At 33.5% G+C, this 24,100-nt stretch overlaps 1 protein-coding gene across 1 annotated transcript in view; it reads right to left on the bottom strand.

Moving 5' to 3' along the window:
• The window catches only part of PGAP1 (post-GPI attachment to proteins inositol deacylase 1), a 73,297-nt gene that overhangs the window by 31,865 nt on the left and 17,332 nt on the right, over nt 1–24,100 (bottom strand). The window contains exons 4-12 of the mRNA XM_045806379.2: nt 19,201–19,372; nt 15,898–16,055; nt 13,202–13,254; nt 12,299–12,365; nt 8,857–8,962; nt 8,138–8,193; nt 6,513–6,596; nt 2,747–2,793; nt 2,089–2,140 (exon numbers count right to left, since the gene is read on the bottom strand). Coding sequence (XP_045662335.1) covers nt 2,089–2,140; nt 2,747–2,793; nt 6,513–6,596; nt 8,138–8,193; nt 8,857–8,962; nt 12,299–12,365; nt 13,202–13,254; nt 15,898–16,055; nt 19,201–19,372 — 795 coding nt within the window. The remainder of the gene's footprint in view (nt 1–2,088; nt 2,141–2,746; nt 2,794–6,512; nt 6,597–8,137; nt 8,194–8,856; nt 8,963–12,298; nt 12,366–13,201; nt 13,255–15,897; nt 16,056–19,200; nt 19,373–24,100) is intronic.

A 24,100-nucleotide genomic window follows, 5' to 3' on the forward strand; every position in this document is an offset into this window, starting at 1 on the left:
CTTTAGAAAGTTAGTTTTTTGTTTGTTTTGAACAATACATCCATTTTGGCTTACCAAATTCTTGGCCTGCTGTGCTTTTTGTTTTTAGAAACTTCTTCATTGTACCCATGACAGAAAAATTCCATATGACTGGTATTTAAAAACTGAATTTACAGGTGCTTTGCTGGAGTCTTCTATTTATTAACAGTTTAGTTAGCAGCAATGCTAAAAGTGATATGATTCTCATCTGACATTACTTATTGTTAAGATGATATAAATAGGAATAAAATTCATGAAATCTTTTCACTTTAATCTTTTATTTCTTTTCAACTTGATGGCAAATTGACTTTGTGTCCTTTTTAGAAGTGGCTAACATATAATTTTGATTTTCATTACAATGGAGAAGTTTATTTATGTTTAATAATTATAATCCTCTTCAACTGAGAACACCTAAAGTTGCAGAATACTGCAATCCTTATCTTCTAAACCTCTTTCTCCCATTTTCCCTCTCTAAATTTCAGTAGGCTTTTAATGCTATCTGGCAATCTCTTTCAGCATTCAACTATAAAAAGCAAGCAGCAGACTGGGGTGCCTGGGTGGCTCAGTCAGTTGAACGTCCAACTTTTGCTTTTGGCTCAGGTCATGAACTGAACATACGACTGTTGGTTTTGGCTCAGGTCATGATTGCAGGGTTGTGAGATCGAGCCCTGTATCAGGCTCCCACTCAGTGGGGAACCTACTTGAGACTCTCTCTCTGAAATAAATAAATCTTGAAAAAAAATAGCTTGTTCTCCTGCTCTTCTGCCCGCTGTTTCTTAAATTTAGAAGAAACAACACAGGGTCTAGAACTAGACGAATACATTGTTGAATCTTCGAGATTAAAAATATATATAAGGATTTTATTATTTTAAAAGTAACTTTTTAAAAATAGGAGCAAAGTAACATTCTTTCAGGATTTTAATCACTTATTTCTTCCTAACTCTTAAATTACAGGTTAGATAGGATATACTATCAAAATTGGAAATTCAAGGAAAGGTTTATGAATGATTATCATTAAGTATATCCTACTACTTTTGTTTGTTTTGCTCCTGCCTAAAAGGCTAGGATAGAACCAGTAAGAGACATTAAAAATGTTCATATGAGTCTATTCATTTTCCTACAATATTTAACTCTTGAATACAACACCATAGGAATGAATATACACAAAATAAGGATGACTGAGGTGACAGAAAAAAATAACTGCAACTGTTCCAAAGTCAAGTGTGAAGTAACTTGCAATTATTCATTCTATCATCATTCCTCTCTATTGGTATAGTACAGAGTTGACTATACAGATAAATAACAAATAACTGAACTGGACTGGGAGATGATTGGGACCGACGAGATGGCTTCACTTTCAAGTTTATGAGGCTAGTATTCATTATGAAAAAATACTTGAAGACTGAAAATTGTTATTCCTGGTATAAGATTATGAGTTATAATAAACACAATTTAGAAATTAGAAGAGGTATTTTCATCAAGTTTTAGAACTGTTTTATTCTTCTCAACAATATTAACCTTTTGTAAAAAGACTTGCTGACCTATCAGAGTTATTTAAGGAAATCACAAACAATTATTAAATAAATTCCATGGAGTACTACATAAAGTAGAGTTACCCAAGTGCTTGACCACAAAGTGATACTGAAGTAGATCTGGAAAATTACTTTGCATCTCTGAGATGCTCACTTTCCTACTGTAGGTCCTCTCCCAAAAACTCAAACTACTACTCAGCTTCCATTTTAAGATACACCATCCCAAACATAGCCTCAAATTAACTTTTAAAAATTTATCCAGCTCTTGGTATGATGCTATAATATATAGATTTAATTTTATTTAGAGGATTGTTAACTTACAGTTTTAATCTCTGCAAATTAAAAAAAAACATTGCATGTTATTCTCCATTAAAATGTATTTCCAGGGAAAATATTTCTAAACTGTATATTAGCAAATCTCAAGTTCATTTAATACTTAGATGAATTAATAAAAGACCATATTCTAAAATGCCTATAGACTGAAGAAATTTTTAGTATTTTTTCACCTGGATATTAAAATTTTAAAGTCATAATTTACCTTAATTGTTGGCAGTAGTTCAGCTTTCCATGATAAATCAATCCCCTGCCGGCTTTGAAATGAATATGAAAATATAATTAAAGGACAAATATATTAAAATATAATAAATTATAAATAAGCTTCAGAGGAAAAAGAAGCCAGTTACAGATCTATCAGAGAAAGTTCTAATGAAACAAGTCCAGTAAGTCTAATCCAATATACTCTTATCCATACACTCCTGTGGGTACAAAAAAATTGTATTTCCTAGCAACCATTTCAATGTTTGCAAATACTGCTGATATGTTAATTTCCTTTATTTTTCATTTTAAAATCAATACTACAATGTAATGTAGCAGCACAATACGCTTAAGAATGTATGAAGCTATTCTAAAAAGTTTGATGTGAGAGTGCCTGGGTGGCTCAGTCAGTTAAGCATATGAGTCTTGATTTTGGCTCAGGTCATGATCTCCGGGTCATGGGATCGAGCTTCACATCAGGTTCCACGCACAGCAAGGAGTCTGCTTGAGATTCTCTCCCTCTCCTTCTCTCTTTGCCCCTCCCCACTACCCCTGGCTCCCTCTTTCTCTCTCTAAAATAAATAAATCTTTAATAAGTATGATTTATATTATTTATATTGAGAAAAATGAACCATTGAGGCCCTTAGGTTCAAAAAACTTACCACATAGAAGTGCTGTTTATGCAGCCAAAAATCCAACTATTTGTATCCTGTTGATTAATAACACAAAGCACACTAAATATTATAGAATATAATTACATAAAATAGGCAGCTTAACATTTTACTATTATATGATAGGGTTAGTAGGCATGATAGAAACATAAAATAGCAACCTGTTATTTAGAAACATTTCCAAGCTGTTCTCAAAAGTCATATAGGTCAAGGGAAGGTAAAGAAGTCTAATATCAATATAGATAGCAAGTAACCTAGAGCACCAAGAGAAAGAGTGACGTCTCCACAGCATACTGCGTAAGCAATTTTAATTTCTGAACGAACGCTTTCAGAGTTCAGCAATGTCCATGCTTTAATTAGGTAGTTACATAATAAGTAACTACATTTTAAGTAAATATAGAAGAATGAATACTTAGAGGTCAACTTTTATACAAACAGAAAAAAAAATCTAGAGCGAAGTAATTAAAAATAGCAATTAATCTAAGTATAGCTTGTTAGTTTATCATTTGAGTTCTCATTTGATTATCAGGCAAAACTTCTGAGAATGTGTTTGGATTGAAGCACAATTGCAAGGGCTCAAGACAAAAGCTAGTTTTACTTTATCAGGGTACCACTGGAATGCCACAGAGATGGTAGGGATATTTTAACAATATTATGTATTTATCTCCAGTCATTTAGGAGCAGTATAACCAAAGACCTTCACTGCAACTTTTAAGGAAGTAGTAAAAGCGATGTTCCAAGATCTGATGATCCAACTACTAAAATCCTCCACCAATTTATAAGAGGGTAAGAAACACTGCTCAGATAGCTACATAAAAATTTCCTTAATAAACAGAGAAAATAATAAAAAAGAAATCAATCCTTTCATCCAACTAATATTTATAAAGTCTATTCTAGGGCCATGTAATTATGCTAAGCTTTCAAGGAAAAAATGATGAATGAGGCAGACATGGTCTTTGTCCTCATGGAGCTTAAATACAATTTGAAGACATTTTCCAAGAATACAGAAAAGAAAGCTGAAAGGAAACAAACAAAAATAATGTAGAATATGTCTGCTCTTTACTGCTGGCAAAATACTTATGTGACTTCTGTATCAGTTAACTGTGTTTCCAGAATAACATGACATTATAAAGCAAGGCAAAAGAAAAGATCTGCATAGCTTAGACAAGGAAAATCTACTGAGCTCTCAAGATTCACCCTACTTTTGTAATGGGTTTTTGCAGCTATTAAGGGAAGCTATTTTCAAAGATAGGCCTTAATATGAAAGTTGCCAATATTTTATACTACTTACACTTCTGTGTATAGGGAATTCTGACTTATTCATGAATAAACTGAAAAAATATTATTCAAGCCCACCCTAAAACACCACGTTGATATAATCTATAAGGTGTCAAAGGAACAATTTCAGGTCATCTAGCAAGCATCCCTAACTAATTATAAAAACTGTATTGAAAATCTTAGAAAAAGTCACTGAAGAATTGCGAACTAATTCCTAAAGTAAAAATAATAACAATAATTCCTAAAGTATACAGAAAAGAAAACGCTACTTGATCATGAAATTTATATAATAGATCTAAAGAGAAACCTATGTAGAGTAAAAAATGATGCTCTCAATGGCTGATAAAATTGTTAGGAACTGATTAGGAACTCTATATAGGATAGACCATGGTAATACCACCTGAGTCTACTGATAAGTCTTCATTTAGGTCACTAAAGTGGGACAACCAGATACTGTATATCTTCTGGTTAAGTACACAGTTCTACTTATAAAATATTCTTGCCGCAAAAAATTAATGGTAATTAATTTAATTAAAAATTAATCAAGATTCTAAATCTAACAACCAGTTTACAGAAAACATAAGGGAAATACATGTTAAGAGACACCACAAGAGGGGCATGTAGGTGGCTTAGTTGGTTAAGTATCTGCCTCTGGCTCAGGTCCTGAACCTGGGGTCCTGGGATAGAGTGCCCGTCAGGCCCCCTGCTCAGTGGGGAGCCTGCTTCTCCCTCTCCCTCTGCTCCTCCCCACCCCCATGCTCTCTCTTTCTCTCTGTCTCTCTCTCGCACATGCTCTAATAAATAAATCTTAAAAAAAACAAAAACAAAAACATGAGAATAGTCACCTAAACCTAGAATGTGGGAAATTCTGTAGAACATATAATCCAGTTGCTTGAACAAATAAACAGATGGGGGGAGGGAAGAGGGGGGGCCATTATAAAAGAAACTTAGGATCCATGAATCAAATATAACATGTATACTTTTTGGATTCTGATTCAAATAAACCAACTTAGAATTTGAATAAAGGCAACTGAACATTGATTGGATATCACATGATATTAAGGAATTAATAATTAATTTTGTTGGATGAAATAATGATATTATAGTTAAAATGCACAATTCTTATCTGCTAGAAAACATACTGAAGTATTTAAGGATGAAATGATAAAATGCCTAGGATTTGCTTTAAAAATGCTTCAGTCAAAAAAAAATGAAAAAGGGATAAATAAAAATGGCAGTGTTGATAACTGTTAAAGCTATATGATAATTATGTGAGATTTCATTATTATATTCTACTTTTATATGATCAAAAACTTCTATAATACAAATTGAAAAGCTTTTAAAAATTTACCTAACTTTATGCTAATTAATACCCATGGACCTTAATTACAGAAAAGGGATCCTCCAATAAGCCAAATGGAGAATTTGAACTTTGGCAAGGATTTTTCTCACTATAATACTGACATTCTGATTTGGAATTTAGTATTAAGTGAGTTTGAATATTTTAAGCCAGCAGTGTAGAGCCAGATTCTCTTGAGATAAACTGCCCAACCAGATTTTAAGCTGAGAGATGCTAGTCTCTGTGAGAGATGCAAAACTCTGGTCAGACCACTAAAATTAGTATTCATTAGCACCTAGCCCACAATGCCTGCCTATCATTTCTGAAGACTTTACTATATATCGAATGGCAGTATCTACCAACTAAGTGACATATTAGATTTCAGTTCTAAATACAAATAACCTAACAAAACGGAGAAGAGGAAAGAAATTATGAAAAATGCAAATATAAAGTGAAGAAGCTTGAGAAATGCAGGAAAAAAAAAATCCAAAAAGAGGGAAAAGAACCCAAATTGGGAAACAAGTTCCTGAAAGTAAGAAATAAGTGACAAATTATTAAATTATTAAATACTCCAACTATAACAAAGGCACACTATAGCATGTAACACATTTTTTGACAATGCCTGATAGTAGGTATTCATTAAAAAGAAATATGTAAAATCATCACTTTGGTAACTCTGAGTCTAGATAATATTGTAACAAAAAGTTACTATTTTAGAGAATGTTTGGCATAAAAAGCCCTGCAAATTTAGTATAGAAACCAACGGAAAAACAGTATTTACTTCATAAAATTCCTATAGAATAGCTTTGTTTAAATATATCTGTTCTTAAAAGTACTAACAATTTTAGAATTAAAGGATATTCGAACTAAATTCCTTCATCCTAAACACAGTGTAAACAAGGTAAAAAAAAACAGGGTGAAAGACCTGAACTAGAGCCAAAAGTATAATTTAATAGTAAATTATCAGTTATAGAAACATTTTGACTAATACTTTTCAATCAAAACTCTGTGTCAGACAAATATTTTTCAACTTATTAGATTTAATAGTTCATAGCTAAAGAAGAGACTTATTAGATATTAGTTGAATTTTAAAAATAAAGTAGACTTTTAGATTTATATAAAATGTACCAATTATCTTACCAGCATGGTGCTCTGACAATAGACATGAGTGTAGATTTTTCTATGATTTGCAAGAGGAAATGTAAAATACATCTTATCAGATTCCTAAAAAAAAAAAAGAGGGAAAACATAATAAAACAATTAAGAGAGTGGATAATTTCATCATTTAAATATCCAGATAAAGCAAAAATTATCCTAATTTTATCATTCTTGGTGTTGTTAAGAACCAATATTCTAGGAGTGGGAAGAAGATACAGATGTTAAGTCAGGGATATCAGGTACCCTACAGTCCCAAATATGTCTTAGAAACAGCATTATAAATGCATGTTTTTTGTTTGGGTTTGAGTTTTGGTCTAATGATCAACATAAAATACATTCCTTAGCTCTGTCCACTGAAAAGGCCTAGAAATGCTAACCCCCTAGCCATAAACACCTCTAGTGCCCAAATTATGCTTTTTAGACACCATTTCCCAAATAACAGGAAGAGTTTCTTAGAGAAAAAGCTGATTCAAGGTCTGCAGCAGGAAATGTACAAAATGAGCTCAAGCATCTTCTCATACTAGGTAGTAAAGAAACTATCAAAGAAAGACAACTGAAGAGTAGCTTTACCAAAAAGATTCAGGAGCCTAACTTGAAATGACTTCCACTGGTCAAAGACAGAAGAATTTTAATATTTTAGATAGAAATACAAATATGTTTAAAAGACGAGTTCATAATAATACTAGAAGAAAAATCCCCCAAAACCCCTTAGGATCACTGATGGAGGAGGTCCATGAGTCAACTCGCTATTTCTGAAAACCAGTAAATATAAGATCCAAAGATCTAAAGCAACTATAATTTTCTCCTTTTCTGATATGTTCCACTTTTGATAAATTTAGTAGATAAGAAATTTCCCAATACAGTGTTCCAGTTAATAAAGAAAAAAATAATTGAGTTATTTTTGCATCCCCCTAAATGAATTAATGACTCTAGGCATGCTTCAACAGCTGCTAACATCACAAACAGATAGTCTAGCCAAAACAAAAACTGAATCTGATCAACAACTGCATCTGATCCAAGTACTAAGTTACAGGAAAAGAGTAGATTAAGGAATATACTATATGGCACTGAAGGACTGCAATCAGCAAAATCAAGACTGTATGAAACTATAGGACAAATGACTTGTTTTTTCAACAAATAAGCTACAAGGAAAGAAAAGGGGTAGAGGAAGTATGAGAGATCAAAAGAGGAATAAGAGACATATCAACAAATATATGGACATTATTTGTATTCTCATTTAAATTGAGAAAGAAACAAAAAATTTAAGCTATGATAAAACAGGAAAATTGAATACTAACTAGATATTATTAAGGAATTATCATTAAATTGTTTTAATATGGGAAAATATACATAGTTATCTTTTTAAAAGCGTCTTTAACTTTTGTTTATTTTTATTTTATTTTTTTAAAGTAGGCTCTATGCCCAGTGTGGAGCCCAGTGCAGGGCTTGAACTCACAACCCCAAAATCAAAACCCGAGTTGAGATCAAAAGTCAGACGCTCAACCAACTGAGTTACCCAGGTGCCCCAAGAGTCTTTAACTTTTAAAGATAAATACCAAAATGCTTTTGAAAAAAAGTAAAAAAAAATCCATTGATGGTATACTTACATTGTAAGCCACATAGGTCCATTTGGACACTTTCACTGGAACCCACATAGATGTCCCTAAAGTACAGGAAATTAATTTGTTTGGCTTGCTTTTTAAATATGAAACCATTCCTTTTACTTAATGTTCACGAAATACTTCTCAATTACAACAGGATTTGAAAAAGAAGTGGTTTCCTGAACAATGGCTATTTAAAATAAGAAATCTAGTAAGATGCTATCTGTGCTCATCACCAACTAGCATTCGTATCAAGTAAAATATTTTAAATTTATTTGGTATCTTTACTCTAAAGAAGTATCAATAAAAAAGAAATGAATTATTTTATTTTCCAAACTGAGTATAACAGGTATTATATTAACAGCAAATGATATACTGTTAAACCAAAAGAAGACTGAAAAATGACTGATACTGAAAACTGAAGTAAAAAATAATTATAGTATTTGACGTGACTGTCAGGAAATAGACATTTAACTCTATCTTTAAAACTTTGTACTTCTCATGCTATTTTCAGAACAAAATTTTTATCAGCAACATCTTATAAACTGTTTTTCTCCTTTTTCCCTTCCTTAATCAAGAACATCATAAGAAACCATCACAGAGAAATTAATAAAACATAATAGGATTATAGTAGCTAAGTACCATAGTTTCAAAGACTTCGCTAATAACAAATTTACCTAAAAATAGAACTCAATTTAAAATAAAAACATGTTATTACCACCAACCTGTTAAGTCAGAAATTATTGCTGGATTTTCCTCAAAGTGTTTTGCTGGGTGTCTTATAAAGTGGTGATTCAAAACTGACAATTTCTTCTTGGGATTTTGAGTTATCTAGAAAGAATAATGATACATTTCATATCCTTTTATATCCATTGTGATAGTTCAATGAAACTTTGCATCAAGTAATAATGATAAGAGCCAACAGTTACTCTGGGCCAGGCACTGCTCTGAGTACTTAACATGTTATTAACCCATTTAAGCATCACAAGAGCTCTAGGAGATAATCATCCTTTCATCTGTATTTTTACTAAGAAACTAAAGAACAGAGAAATTAAGGAACTTGCCAAAGATCATACTCCTATTTACAGTCTGGGCCAGGATTCAAACTCAGGCAGTCTGGCTCCAGAGCCCATGCTTTTAATTATTATTCAACTAGTGCCTCTCAAGTAACAGTTAAGAATAAAACATACAAAGGTGTATAGAGTCAGATGAGAACTTAAGAGATCCTCCAGTCTAGTGATTCCAACACACTACTTTCCAAACTCAGACCAGTACCAATCCCACAACAAAGAATTCGCTGGTCGTTAGAGAAAATATGAATTGCCAACTGCCCTTCCTTGGAAACTACTTTGCTTTACCCTGTCTTACTTACTTGCATTGTGTCTAAACATCCTTTCTTTCATGAAATGAAAATGAGAGCAGACAATAGGATTTTTTGTTGTCTGTTTTAAAATACCCTAGCACAATAAATGTCTGCAACTTTATATCAGTTCCTCCCTTAAAGAAAAAAAAAGGACTTGGGTCTAAAATCCATTCAGAATCTACCACTATTCAACTCTCTAGTTTAAGCACTGAGGCCCTGACAGGTAAGTGATTTTCTCAACAACATAATGAGAGAATGACAAAGAAATGACAGTGAGGACCCAGGTCTAGTAAATCTTTTCAATTCCTTAGGAAGTCACCCAAAATTTGCTTGAACATTTATTTCTAACTTGCTATTGTGGAAGATAATACATTCCAGTTTTAACAATTCTTATGAGGAGAATGCCCTGCCATATTTAGAGCAAATACCTGACTCCCTGTTACTTTGATACATTAAGTTAGGGGCCAGCCCTTTAAGAAACTGAAGACTGTTACATCCTCCATCCAATAAAACATTTCTTTACAGTTTAAACAACTTCAAAAACATTCACTGTTTTTCATAGAACTGTTTCAAACCCTTTATCACCCTGACTGCCTTCCCTGGATAAACTCAAATTTGTTAATGTCCTCCTTATAATACAACATACGAAACAGAATATAGTTCCTTAGATATCGTGTAACTATAGTAGAAGGCAGCGGAAATTTTATCTTCATTGATGCAAACTCAATACTTCAATCAACTCAATCTGATATAAAACTATTTTTGACTTTTTTTTTTAAAAGCAGTCACATCTGTTCACAATCAATTAAAAGTCATAGGCCTTTCTGCCAAAAATTTTAGTTAACTCAGGACTCTCCCATCCTTACTCACTCTCTAGGGAATCCATCCACTCATAAGTTTCTCAGCTACGTCTTTTATGCTGATAACCATCAGAAATTATTCTCTAATTCTGATTCCTCTGTACCACATATTTGGGACTAATTATGCTTTGAGTTATAGTTTCCCTGTATACATGTTCGCTTCTCTTCCTAATATCTTCTTGAGGGATAGCAATCACATACTAACTTTTTATTGTCTAATATTTAGTCCAATTATATTAGTGAGTTTGTGAAACAGAACTCAGTTTCATATTTTGATTCTTAGCAATATTAGTTACCAAAATTTCTCATTTGTCCCTTAAAATGTGTCTATAAATTACTTATCTATCCAGAATTATAATTTATTACACACTAGTATTACAAATTTTCTCATCTCAGGATTTAATGGAAAACAAGATTTATTAAAATTAGCTTTATGTAGTGTGTCAACTATACCTCAATAAAGAAAATTAGCTTTCTGTACAATTTTTAAAGAATATACCTGTCTGTGATACTACTGTTCTTCATGGGTTGAAATGGGGTTTTTTCCTAAGCCTACCAAATGTCATTCCAAATACAAACTGGTCTTACAATTTTAATTGGTTCTACTCTTGTATCTAGTTGCACTCTCTCAAACTGACTAAAAAACATTTGCCATAGTTAAGACTCACAATTAAAACAAGGTTGAAAAACTGAAAAACGTTTGCATTCCATGACCAATTCATTAACTCTATAAAGCTGATTTACTTTAATAAATATACTAACTTAAAAATGGCATCTTGTGGCGTAAAGTGTGGTAAAACACAATTTGGATCTCTCTCTCTTTTTTGGGGGGTCTCTCTTTTATCTTATTCTTCAGTAGAGAGGTAAGTATCTATGATTCTAATAGTAGTTCTGCAGATTTCTGAAGGGTTAAGGAAAAAACATAAACACTAACCCACTTCCAAGAGTGAAAAGCCTTATAAGAGGCTTTTCTAAGTTCTAAGACAAAATAAGGAAAGCATTACCTAGAGATCTCTTGAGAAAGAGGCCACATATACTAGTCTCTCAAAGAATTGGGGCCTTCAAGAGAAAGAATCAAAAAATATCTAAGCTAAACACTTTGTCATAATGAAGAAAATTACCTAATACACAAGGAACTTTTTCTCCAAAAGGAGAAGCTACAGCCACAGTTCTCAAAACATGTTTCTATCAAACAGTGAAGGACTACAAGATGACCTGAGGTTAAAAAAAAAAAAAAGGGTACTTAAGATGAAAAATAGCAATCTGTTCCCAATTCACAGAAAAAAATGTAAGTTCATGGATAAAATGCCCTGAATTTTGCTGAAACCCTTGGTGCTCACTACTATATATCTGCTGGCAGACATGAAAGAAAGAGTAATATGATGTTCTATAAATGGCACTAGAATTTCCAGGTGTCCTGCTAATTGAATAACTTGGAAAATCACTAGTTTGTAGAGTTTGTAAGTGAAATCTCATTACAAAAAAACATTCAACTACTAAAAGTACATAATTTAAGTTTCTGGCAAGCTCGCGTTAGTCAATGAATGAAGACATTTCGATCCTACCAGAAAGATAAAGATGCTTTAAGCAAAAATGTCTATTAAGTTACATCATGAAGTTTACAACATATTACTAAAAAAAGAATAAAATAGCTTGTAGTATTTTCCTTAAGTTAAAAAAAATTAAAAGGATATATATCGAATTTTAAACAAGGGGAAGAATTGGGGGAAGATTAAAGCATCTTTTCACTTTTTCATTTTCATTGCATTCTATTAATTGTGATCAAAGTATTATCAGATAAAAATATATTTCTATTTTGAAACTAATTCCAGTTGATATAACATGTCTTCTACTTTCATGAAAGTAAAAAAAGTATAAAATCCATCCCTGCCATAACAAAAGCTTTTACTTTACTGAAGTAATTTTTAGCTTAAAAATACATACTTGTTTAGTATCAGCATCAATAAGATCAAAGAATGCTCGAATTGTAGTCAACTGCAATTGTTTACACCTAAAGAATAAAATGTTACAAATGAAACTTTATTTAAAATAACACTTTTGATATAAACATGCACAATTCTATTACTTAATGGAATATGTGAGTTTTCTTTACTGCTCTAAACTCTAAAAGTATTTAAGGAATCATTATTATTATTAATCATATATCTTAAAGTTGAAACATATAAAAATAAAGCAAATTAAATCTTCCTGGACGTTTAACAATGGAACTATCAGGGTCCTTCTGTTCTAAGTCTCCTTGTCCACCCCAGCTATAGACAACTGTCTGCCCCATCTTTATATGCCTAAACTTGTGCTTCTTGCAACCACTGACTGCATAGCTAGAGGAAAGTGAAAAAAGAATCTTTAAGCCAAAACATATAGCAATAAGATACAAGGTCTATGTATTTCTTGACCCTTATTTAATCTTATTAAGGGTAAATCTAACTCCTACTTGGTTTTTCATATGCTGTTCTACAATATTTAATGCTATATTAATCAAGTCCCTGAGTTCGGTGACTGGCCAAGAACTCAGAAGGTCCTATCACAAGTACCTTTGATTCTGCCTAACTATGACAAACTCTAAAATTTTGATATTTGACTCTAGCTTCATTTGAGACTCATGCTAGTGGTTCTTCAAGAGATGATTTTATAAGTTATCAAGGGAACCTTGGTCAAACTGAGACAAAAACCAAGGTTAGAGTTCTAAGCCCTTAAGTCAATCTTTCTCCCAAATCTTTATTCATTTATGGATAAAGTGCTAACAAAGCTAACAAACCAATCAATGCACTGATAAGAAAAGAGGACCACCACAAACCACCAAAATAAGCCTATTATATATTAACTTACCATACAATGGAAAGGTGGTCTGTTGAGACCCAGGTCTTAGGCACTGCAGAACTCTAAAAGGACAAGAAAAACAAAATCCAACTTAAGAAAAGCACATTTGTTATTCTCCCAAAGGTTTGAAATTCTCATAAGCTAATATTTAGAAACATGTAACTTTAGTTTCACTATTTTATGATACATAGACATATTTAAATGATGCATTCTTAGAAAGGTGATCCAAAAATATTAAGGTAGTTCCTGCAGAAAATCAGTATCATTACTGCTTAGTCAAGCTTAAATTACCCTTTGAAAATTATTAAAGCATCTACAGATTCCTTACTGAAGTTTAATATCTAACTCTTTATTACTCTTTTAAGAGGATGAGTTTATGATTCTTTAAATAAATCACAATTATTTAAATAATTTTAGTTTACCCTTTGATAAATTTTAAGATGTTACTTCTACAATCTGGTGCCCCTGAGAAACACCCAGCCTTAGGGATCTTTTTCAAAATAAATATGCCTGATCACAATTCCAAAGCTATCAAATCAGACTCTCTCTCTTTTTTTTTTTTTTTTTTAAGAGAGGGACAGAGAGAATCTTAAACAGGCCCCAACCTCAGCACAGAGTCCAATGCAGGGCTGAATCTCATGACCCTGAGATCATGACATGAGCCAAAATCAAGAGTAAGATGCTTGATCCACCCAGGTGCCCTCAAATCAGACTCTTACAAGTATGGTCCAGGGTTACTGATTTTGAAAAAATCCCTAGATTAGGATATAAACTACTAGTTAGAGACATAACAGCAAAGGCTCCTAAAAAATGTAAGTGTTTGAAGAAGGCTTCCTAACAACGGCACAGCACCCTGCAAGAACTAGAGACTCCTTTTCATACCAGGTAATGACTTTCCTGTGAATAGCATCTTACATACAACAGGAAATGTTAAGTAAACCTGATATTATTTTTCACAGCGTCTCTCTTTGCATTCAAGAAAGGGTTGCTTACTGTGAGCCTGGGTCCCTTAATGGGACTCCTTCAAAAACTACCCACCAATTTAAATACATACCTAGGGCAGGTATAGGAGCAAAATGTTTAAGTGCCATTATCTGTATGAGTATATATTACAGCAGTTCTGCCTACTTTACTAATACTAATACAACTGAGGTCTCTAACTTGATTTTTCTAGTCCGAATGTAACTAAATGTCAATTAATTATTCTTGAGAATCATCAAAAAATTTTTACTTCTTAATACTTTCTTAAAGTAAACATATGTAAATATATGAAAGGCAATAAGCTATTTGGGGGCTAAAATACTAAATAAAATTCAGACAATAACCAGCTTTGAGAAAATTCCATTAAGAGGTAAAATATTTTCATCAGAGATACAGAAATACAAGCTTCCTTGAAAGCAACAAATTATCAAATGGATTAGGAAAGAGGGACACAGACGTGTGTGCACAGGTTGAACACGCAGGCACGTGCGCACACGCACACGCACACGCACACACACACACACACACACACTTAAAGAAACCAAAGTTCTTTAAAAGATAAGCTGCAGGAAGGGGCATCAATATAGCAACAAGCTCCAGGCCAAGTCTAGAAATAATCACATCCAATTTTATATGACTAAAATATCTGTGTTTACTAAAGAATTGATCTTTAGTGTTTTGAGGACTTCCAACAAATATCTGCCCCAAATATTCAACATCAAATAAAATGATTCATACCAATAATGAGGTTTGAGAGATTTATCAATTTAGTTTCAAAGCTATTATGGTTATATCACAACTCCTCCAATAACAAGAAAATAGTGGGTAATAGCAGAATGGCTCAACAATTTTTGTTCTATGTGTGGCAAGCATTTAATAATACTTGTTTAATAAATGAATAGTAATCTAAGGTGGGGCAATAGATGAACTGAGCAAGGGAGTATTTAGGAAAAGAATAACCATGAAATAAAGCACTATCTCCTAAAAAGCAAAAGGAACTTCAGATTTTTTTTAGAAATTAAGTTATATTTAGAGATGATGTGCAGTATACACATGTATACATACTATAGGCAATATCTACATACTGTGTAGAGTTAAAAAGTTCAGATCTTAACTGAAGACTTCAAGGTTAAAAATATAAGAAATAATGTAAGACCTAAAAGGAAACACGAACTCACTTTACAGAGGCTATGTATCCCAGTTAAAGACCAAATACTTGATGTCCTAGCAGGGAAGAATAATTAGCAGATTAATCAATCAGGGTTTAGTTATACTATCAAAGCTAATTTTTAAATTTTAAAATTGGTAAACCTTTATTCAAGTTCAGAAATCAAGAGTTTGATATTCCATTTCTATTCTATATACCACTCAGATATAACAAGGGGCCCTTGGAGTTCAGTCCACACTTTCTTATAGTTAAAACTCTCATGAATGGGTAGGTACTTATTTTAAACAAGGAACAACTATTCATAAGAGTCACTTTCACAAATAAGTCATTTTCACAAAGTTTCTAAGATCCTTTTCACTTTCTGTGGACCCATGCCTCTGCCTTCCCAACATATTCATATTCATTCTTCCATAAAATCTCTTTCACACACGTGCACATACACACACAGTAGCACTACAACAACTCAGTAGTCATTTTCAAACAACTACATATTTCTCCTTTCATACCCTACTATATCCATTCTGTTAATATTTCAGTAGAATCTTAAAAAGATTACCACAACGGATAAGGTACTGGTATGATGGCTTAATTTTGGTAGAAAAGTCAGTCCTGAACGAACTTGGTAATCCCGGAATCCTCCAGCTACAGAAAGCGTGGTTAAATTTATGTGTCTAGCATTTAGAATCCAATAGTTGTTTACAGTCATATAAAAATCTGGTAGGAAATAAAGACACACATTAAAAATTAGTCATTCCCTGCAACAATATTAAATGGAATTTCTGTTTAAGCCATACTGAACTGTCTACAATGTTATTCACATTTCTCTATTCTGAGTAAAATCAACATCTTTACCGAGTCTGTTGTCCCATTAAATAAGACTACAAATACTAAGAGTTACTGAAGTTATCAATAAAGAAAAAATATATCCAAACTTGATTAGCTTTGACAAGTCCATACACAAACAGTTCTCTACATCCCACAGGATGCTGCTAGATCACGAGCCACACAGTGTAGCAAGTAGAAACCCCTAAAATTCTTCCAAAGATACACGTTCACTATGCTAAATAATTGTAGATCTTCCTAATCATGGCAGTGTGAGAGCTTAGCAGCTCTCTACTATGGCCAGCCACACCACACAAAGTACTATTTAAGTTCTTAAAATACAATTAGGACAACAATCACTTTAGTCTTGGGACTCAATGCTGTTGTGGAAAATCTTAAGATTAAGAAGATTCTACTCATTTAGAGTAATTAACAGGTAGCTCAATAAGAAGAATCTGTAATTTTTCTACTTCATCTATGGAAGATGAGAAAAAGAGTATCAAAGATTTGAGGAGAGGGCAGAGGAGTTCTCATTTCCTTTTCTGATTATCAAAACTTAATGTACTTTCATCCTGGCATTTGATCCCATTGAGGGCTTCAAACATTTTGGAACAGGAAACTCCTCCCACTGAAGATCTCAGCAGTATTTACTTAGAATGTGATTAAGGAGACCCAATCCTAACATCTGCAGGTCCTGAGACAAGAGTACCAATGGGGTACACATGGCCTTATGTCTAAATATTTAAAAGTAAAAATTCCAGCTAACGAACTGTTAAATCAAACATATTTTCTCTGCCTACCTTGACAAATATATCATTGAAATAACATGGAAGGCAAAGTTCAAATTACAAATTCCAGGATACCTCAGAGATGGACACTAGATTATGGCAGCACAGGAAGAGAAGATCTCTAACCCATCATTGAACTATCGTCTTTTCTTCCCATCCTAATTCCATCCTGCATTATAAGGATGCAGGATATCCAAGCTCTATGTGTACCTCATGCAGAGACATTCCTTAGCCACAACTCAACCTTACTTACAAACCTGCCCTCGGGACAGATTCAGGTAAGAAGCTCACACAGGCCATGGAAGAAAAGTCTGAAGTCCTGGTTACCTAGATCATCACCTGGAAGTAAAGGCACAGCCTGCAAGTGGGGAGGCTGCTTGGCCTATATACTCCTCACCTTGTGGAGAATGGCAGTGCCGGAGCAGAGCCCTCTACAGTGCGGAGCCCAGTGCACAGCTTCCTTCCCCCTATGTAAGGGCAGCATTTCCATCAAGTATAAACAGGGAATGTACTGCTGAAGGTCATATAGTTCTCCTAAAAACCTAAGATCTTCCACCCCTTGAACTTTTGTTTTTTTATTCTAATTCTGGCTTAATGAAATGTGAAATAAATACAGAATAAATAAGGGGGCGCCTGGGTAGCTCAGCCGTTAAGCATAAAGGCTCAGGTCATGATCCCAGAGTCCTGGGATCGAGCCCCACATCGGGCTCCCTGCTTGGTGGGAAGCCTGCTTCTCCCTCTCACACTCCCCTTGCTTGTGTTCCCTCTCTCACTGTCTCTTTCTCTGTCAAATAAATAAGTAAAAAATCTTAAAAAAAGAAAAAAAAGAGGCTTGCTAATTACTAGAAAGGCACCCGACCCTAAGAATTACTTTCAGCCCGAGCATTTTAGAGACAGACCATCACTACCCTTCAAAAACAATAAAATCAGACTCTTTTGAAAGCTCTTTTCTCAAAGAGTTCTTAACGATATATTCTGAGCAATTCTAATTTAACATACATGACTCATTCATATAAAATGTAATAAAAAAAAGTTCTTGATTATCATGACAAGTATTATGACTTGTCTATGCCTTTGATTTTTTTTCTAAACCTACAGGTCATTTGTAATTATTAGAATTAGTAAAGCAAATTTAAGCAACTTGACTAAAATTAAATTTTTACTGAAAAATTTCTACAGGCAAAGTTTTAAATGTAGTAAGGAAAAAAATTAAACTTCACTGTTGGTACTATTGTACCAGATATCCCAGCAAATAAACTACTCCTTGACAATGTTATGTAAAATGGGTGCTTTGGAGTCAATAAGGTATATTTCCCATTTTCATCAAAATTAAGATAATGCTAATTTTGATAGGTTAAGAAGTGGTGTAAATTTACTGATCGGGAAATAATTCTTTGTTTTCAAAGACCTTCTTCTATCATACAATATTTCAATGAACAGTGCAGGTAATACTTGACTTTCTTTAAAGATGCAAGTAATAATGGTACCTATCTCAAAAGACTGCTCTAAACATCAAGTGAAATAATAATACATCATGTAAAGTTTTTAATACAACACCCAAAATACAGTAGTAAATATTAGCAATTCTATCTCACCATAGAAAGTGTTAGCAGATCTATTTATTTTAAAACAAGGCATTTCTACCGCTTTACTTAAATATAAGCTTATTTTGAATAGATTACTGGAAGAGTTAACAAAACACAGAAGTTTAAACATACTTTAAGAGACAGAAAGTCATCCCAAGAGTAATTAAACTGATTCCCAAGTATGTAGGGATTATAAGACACACGTTCTCCATGGTAAGACGCTATGGACAGAGAAAACTAACAGCAGTTTCAGTTATTAGCCTAAGTTGAAAGTCACAAAGAAAGATGCTCAGAAATGGAGGTGTTAATTTGAAACTGAGCTGCTTCACACATGGTAAATCTGCAGCATATTCTTAAAGGAAGTAGATGCAAGGATCTGTTTAATCTTTTTTTTTTTTTTTTTTTTTTTTTAAAGATTTTATTTATTTAGTTGACAGAGATAGAGACAGCCAGCGAGAGAGGGAACACAAGCAGGGGGAGTGGGAGAGGAAGAAGCAGGCTCCCAGCAGAGGAGCCTGATGTGGGGCTCGATCCCAGAATGCCAGGATCACGCCCTGAGCCGAAGGCAGACGCTTAATGACTGCGCCACCCAGGCGCCCCAGGATCTGTTTAATCTTAAACAACAATGGGGAGGTCAGTTAGTGTTTATGTAATAGTACTTACCGGTTATGAAACGATCTAATGGCATCACAGGAGCAACATGAGGGGTGGCTTGTGTGATAAGAAGATTTATCAGATCTTGTTTAAAATTTTTCAATGTAAGCAATGCTCTTGCAACAAGGCCACCCATAGAATGACCAATTATTGCCACACTTTTTGGAGCAAATTCTTGACCCTATTAAAAAAAAAAAAGTCAACAGGCATAATGAAGTCTTGGTATCATAACAAAAATTCTAAACACTTCCCTCTATATAAGCAATTTTATAGGAAAAAGAAAATTTAACTATTTATATAACTCTGCATAAGATACAGAAATACATTTTCATTTACTTGTAATTAGTATATACATACTATTTTGTATTCTGCCAAATATTTTTAATAGCTACGCTTTGGTTTTCTAAACCCAAATCAGAACACTTGGTTTAGTATATCATGTCTTACCATTTGCTATATTGGATATTAGAGGTGTAATTATATTTGGTGTTTACCAGAATATTAGATTTTATAGGATATAAGTAAGATCATTTGAAATTGAAATCATCACAAAAACTCGGAACAATTACAGTTACCATAGCAATACAGTACCTCATCATATTGATATATCTTACCAAGTTACTTCTCTACTGTGCACCTGCATTTAGAAAGAAACCAGCATTCCATAACATTTATTCACTGACAATTACATATTCTTAAAATAAGCATTGCTTTTTAAAAAATCTTTTCTGTCTCCATGTAGTATCCTCAGTTCCACTACCAAACTTTTGCTTATTGTCCTCCACATTGATCCTTCATCTATGCTTTCTCTCCTGTTACTATGAATAAATTAGACCTTATGCAGAAAAGAGTTAACACAGTAAGCCTGAGACTGCTATCCTTATAATGGACTGCATATAATTTGGCTCAGGGCTGTAGTCTGGGACCTTAGATTCTGGGATACTCCCATCATTTCCTAAATGGTAAAAATAGCTCATTATGTTGAATCTGTTTTTGCAAACAATATGGTTTATGCTGAACACCTGCTGTCCTTCTGGTTGGGATTGTGATACATGCTAGGCACAGGGTGTCTATGTGACCTGCCCCCAATAAAAAATTTGGGCACTGAATTTCTCCTGAGCTTCTCTCATAGACAACACTTCACACATCACCATTCATTGCTATCAGAATTAAATGCATCTGGTGTGACTCCCCTGGAAGGACATTTAGAAGCTTGCACCTGGTTTCCTCTGGACTTCACCCATCTAGCTTTTCTTTTTTCTTTTTTAAAGATTTTATTTTTGAGTTATCTCTACACCCAATATGGAGCTTGAACTCACAACCTGAGATCAAGAGTCACATGCTCCACCAACCAAGTCAGCCAGGCACCCCGCCCCATGCACCTTTTCTTTGCTGATTTTGCTTTATAGCCTTTCACTGTAATAAATCATAACCATGAGTACAACTATATGCTGAGTCCTATGAGTCTCTCTGGACAATCATCAAGCCTGGGAATGGTCTTGGTGATTCCCAACACAGACCTGATTTTAGAAAAAGCCAAACTCTCCATGTGCTCTAAAACCCATCCCCTTTGGCCTTCTCAAGTATATCACTCCAGCAATTCTTCTTACTTTTTTCTTGCGTTGTTATTTCTCCCTCTACCAGATCATTCCTGCTAGTATATAAATATAATACCATTCTCACTTAAAAAAGAAACTCTACTCCCACTTTGTCCTTAGTGACCACATCTTTCTCTATATACCTATAGCATAACTCAACAAAAAAGCTGCATATACAGTACTTGCTGTCTCCAATTTCTCAACTTCCATACTCTTAAACTCATTCCAATCAGGCTTTCATCTCAACACTCCTTCGAAACTGTTATCAAGTCACCAATGGATCTAACTGCCAATTCTTAATCCTCATCTTATTTGAACTATCAGCAGGATTTGACATAGATTACTTCCTCCTCTTTGAAATTATTTATTTGGTTTCCTTAATTCTCCTGGTTCTCCTCTTACCTCACTGGCTGCTCCTTTTTAGTTTCTTGCTGTTTCCTTCTCATCTCTCCTCATCTCTTAATATGGGAATGACTCAAGCCTCAGTCCTTCGATCTCTTCTTTCATATCTTGACTCCATAATGATCACATCCAATCTCGTGGCTTTAAATATATCCATATCCTGTCAACCCTCATGTTATCATCTCCAGACTGGACCTCTTCTCTTAAACTCTTACCTTAAACTCCAACTGCATACCAACTACACCTGGGATGTCCAAAGTGCATCTCAAATCAAACCTGTCTAAAATAAAACTTTTTTTTTTTTTTTAAGTAGACTCCACACCCAACGTGGGGCTTGAATTCATAACCCTGAGATCTAGAGTGGCATGCTCTACCTACTGAGCCAGCCAGGCACCCCTAAAACAAAACTCTTAAACTCCTCCAAATCTGTTCCTCCTACATTTTCCCCCAACTTAGTTAATGGCATTTCAATCTTTCTAGTTGTTCAGCCAAAAACTCTGGGTCATCCTCAACTTTTTGTTTCACATTGTCTCTCCATATCTGATCTGCCAGCAAATCTTCTTGTCTTTAAGATTTATACCAATCTTATCATTTCTTAACACCTCCAATGCTACCAACTTGATCTAAACCACGATTATTTCTTTCCTGAATTACTGCAATAGCCTAACTGGTCTCTTTAAATTCCACTTTCACGTCCCTTCAGTTTATTCTCGAAACCAGCCAAAGAACAGTATCATTAAAACCTAAATCAGAACATGTCACCCATTTGCTCAAAAATCTCAGCAGTGGCTTTCCATATCATTTCAAATAAAAGGGAAAATTCTTAAAATTGCCTACAAGGCTCTATAATTTGCCCTCCCCAACTTTTCCTTTACTAACTTATTGTGTCTGCTTCAGCCATACTAGTCTCCTTGTTTTTTTTTTTCCAATACAGCACACGTGTGCTTGCTTCATATGTTTCCTCTGCTTGGAGTATTCTTTTCCTAGATACCCTCATGTCCTTTAATTTATATTAAATTGTCTGCTTCTCAAAAGAGGTCTTTGCTGGGCATCCTTATTTATAATTGTAATCTTCTACCCTTTGCTCCTTATGCCCTTTTCTTATTTTTTCTTCCTAGTATTTGTCACTATATAAAACAGTATATTTATTTATGCTGTTTATTCTCTGCCTCTCCCAACCAGAACATAAGGTCCACGAGGGCTTGGATTTCTGTTTTATTCACTGCTATAACTTCATGCAGATTCATGTGATGAATAAATGAGGTTTTTCTCCATCTATGTCCTCTCACTTTCCCATACTCAAATCCTGTCCATTCAACAAGATTCAAGTTGTCTTGAACTCCTACTCTACCTAGTTATAACAGGACTCTTACTTTCTAAAAGACTCAATTTAAGAGAAAGTTTATTAGTTCTATTATAAATTGAATATGTAGTCATTAGGGAAAACATGAAAACAAAAAATACAGAAGGGAAAAAACTACCCAGCATAACACATTAAAGACACGATTATTTACTGTGAATGACATTGATGGAGATAAATCTCACTTTGTAATCACATCATATTTATCTTATCCAATAAATATCAGATACATAAAAGGTCCTATACCTAATTTGGCTTGTCTCCTCCTATAATATTTAGTACACTTAAGCTCAAAAAATACTTGCTATTGAAATAACTTAAATGCTGGCTAATGCAAAGAATCGTGTCTAAATTTCATTTTCAAGATGCATAGGAATATCACACTCCCTGGATTACTATAGCTACACAGTTAAGTCTTCAAACCAGGCAGTGCAGGTCCTCCAATTTTGTTCTTTTTCAAGATAGTTTGGCTTTTTTAGGTGCCTTGCATTTCCACATAAGCTTGTCAACTTTTACAAAAACACCTGCTGGTATTTTGATTTGTAGTACATTAAATCTATTGGTCAATTTGGTGAGAATTTACATTTTAATTTTAAGTCTTCTAATCCATAAAGTTGGTCCATTATTTGGATTCCTTTCTCTCAGCAAGTTTTGAATTTTTCAGTATACAGATCTTGCACATCTTTCATTAAATTTATCCATAAGAATTGCATTTTTTATAATATTGTAAATACATTTTAAAATTTCACTTTCCATTTGTTCACTGATTTTTGAATATTGACCATTTTCCCTGTGATCTGGCTAAATTCACTCATGAATTCTAATAATTTTCTGTAAATTCCTTTAAATGTTTCTGTATATTTATGTCATTTGTAAATATAGACAGTTTTAATTCTTCCTTTTTGATCTTTATTAATTTTATTTCTTTTTCTGGCCTTATTGCACCAACTAGGACCCTCTGTCCTAGGGATGATAGAAATAGAAAGAAATTGAAAAATGGAGAAAGAAAAAAACTACCTGGTATAAAACATTAAAGGCATTTATTGTGAATAACATGGATATTTCACTTTATGATCACATCTATCTTATCCAGTAAGTATCTTATCAGATACAGAAATAGTTCTTTACCTTTGTTTCTATTGCTAACACACTGAGTTTTGTGCTGTTTTTATCTTAAATCATGAATGGGTGCTGAATGTAGCCGAATGAGTTTCCTTCATCCATTGATATGATCCTATAATGAATTACATTGAATGATACTTGAGTATTAAACCAACTTTCCATTCTTAGGATAGATTCTATCAGGTCATATTATACTTTAAAATATTGCTGGATTTGAGAGTCTAATTTTTTGTTGAGAATCTTACATCTATGTTTATGAGGAGTACTAGATCTCTGTTTTCTTTTCAAACAATGTCAACATCTGATTTTGATAATCTCGGTTTGCAGGTTTCTTAAAATGAACTATATGTATTGTCTTTTCCTCTATTTTCTGAGTTTGTATAAGATGGGTATTATTTCTTCCTTAAATGTGTCACAGAATTCACCA

The sequence above is a fragment of the Ursus americanus genome, chromosome 1 (assembly GCF_024610735.1).
Source record: "Ursus americanus isolate L20-20 chromosome 1, mUrsAme1.1.p, whole genome shotgun sequence".
NCBI lineage: Eukaryota > Metazoa > Chordata > Mammalia > Carnivora > Ursidae > Ursus > Ursus americanus.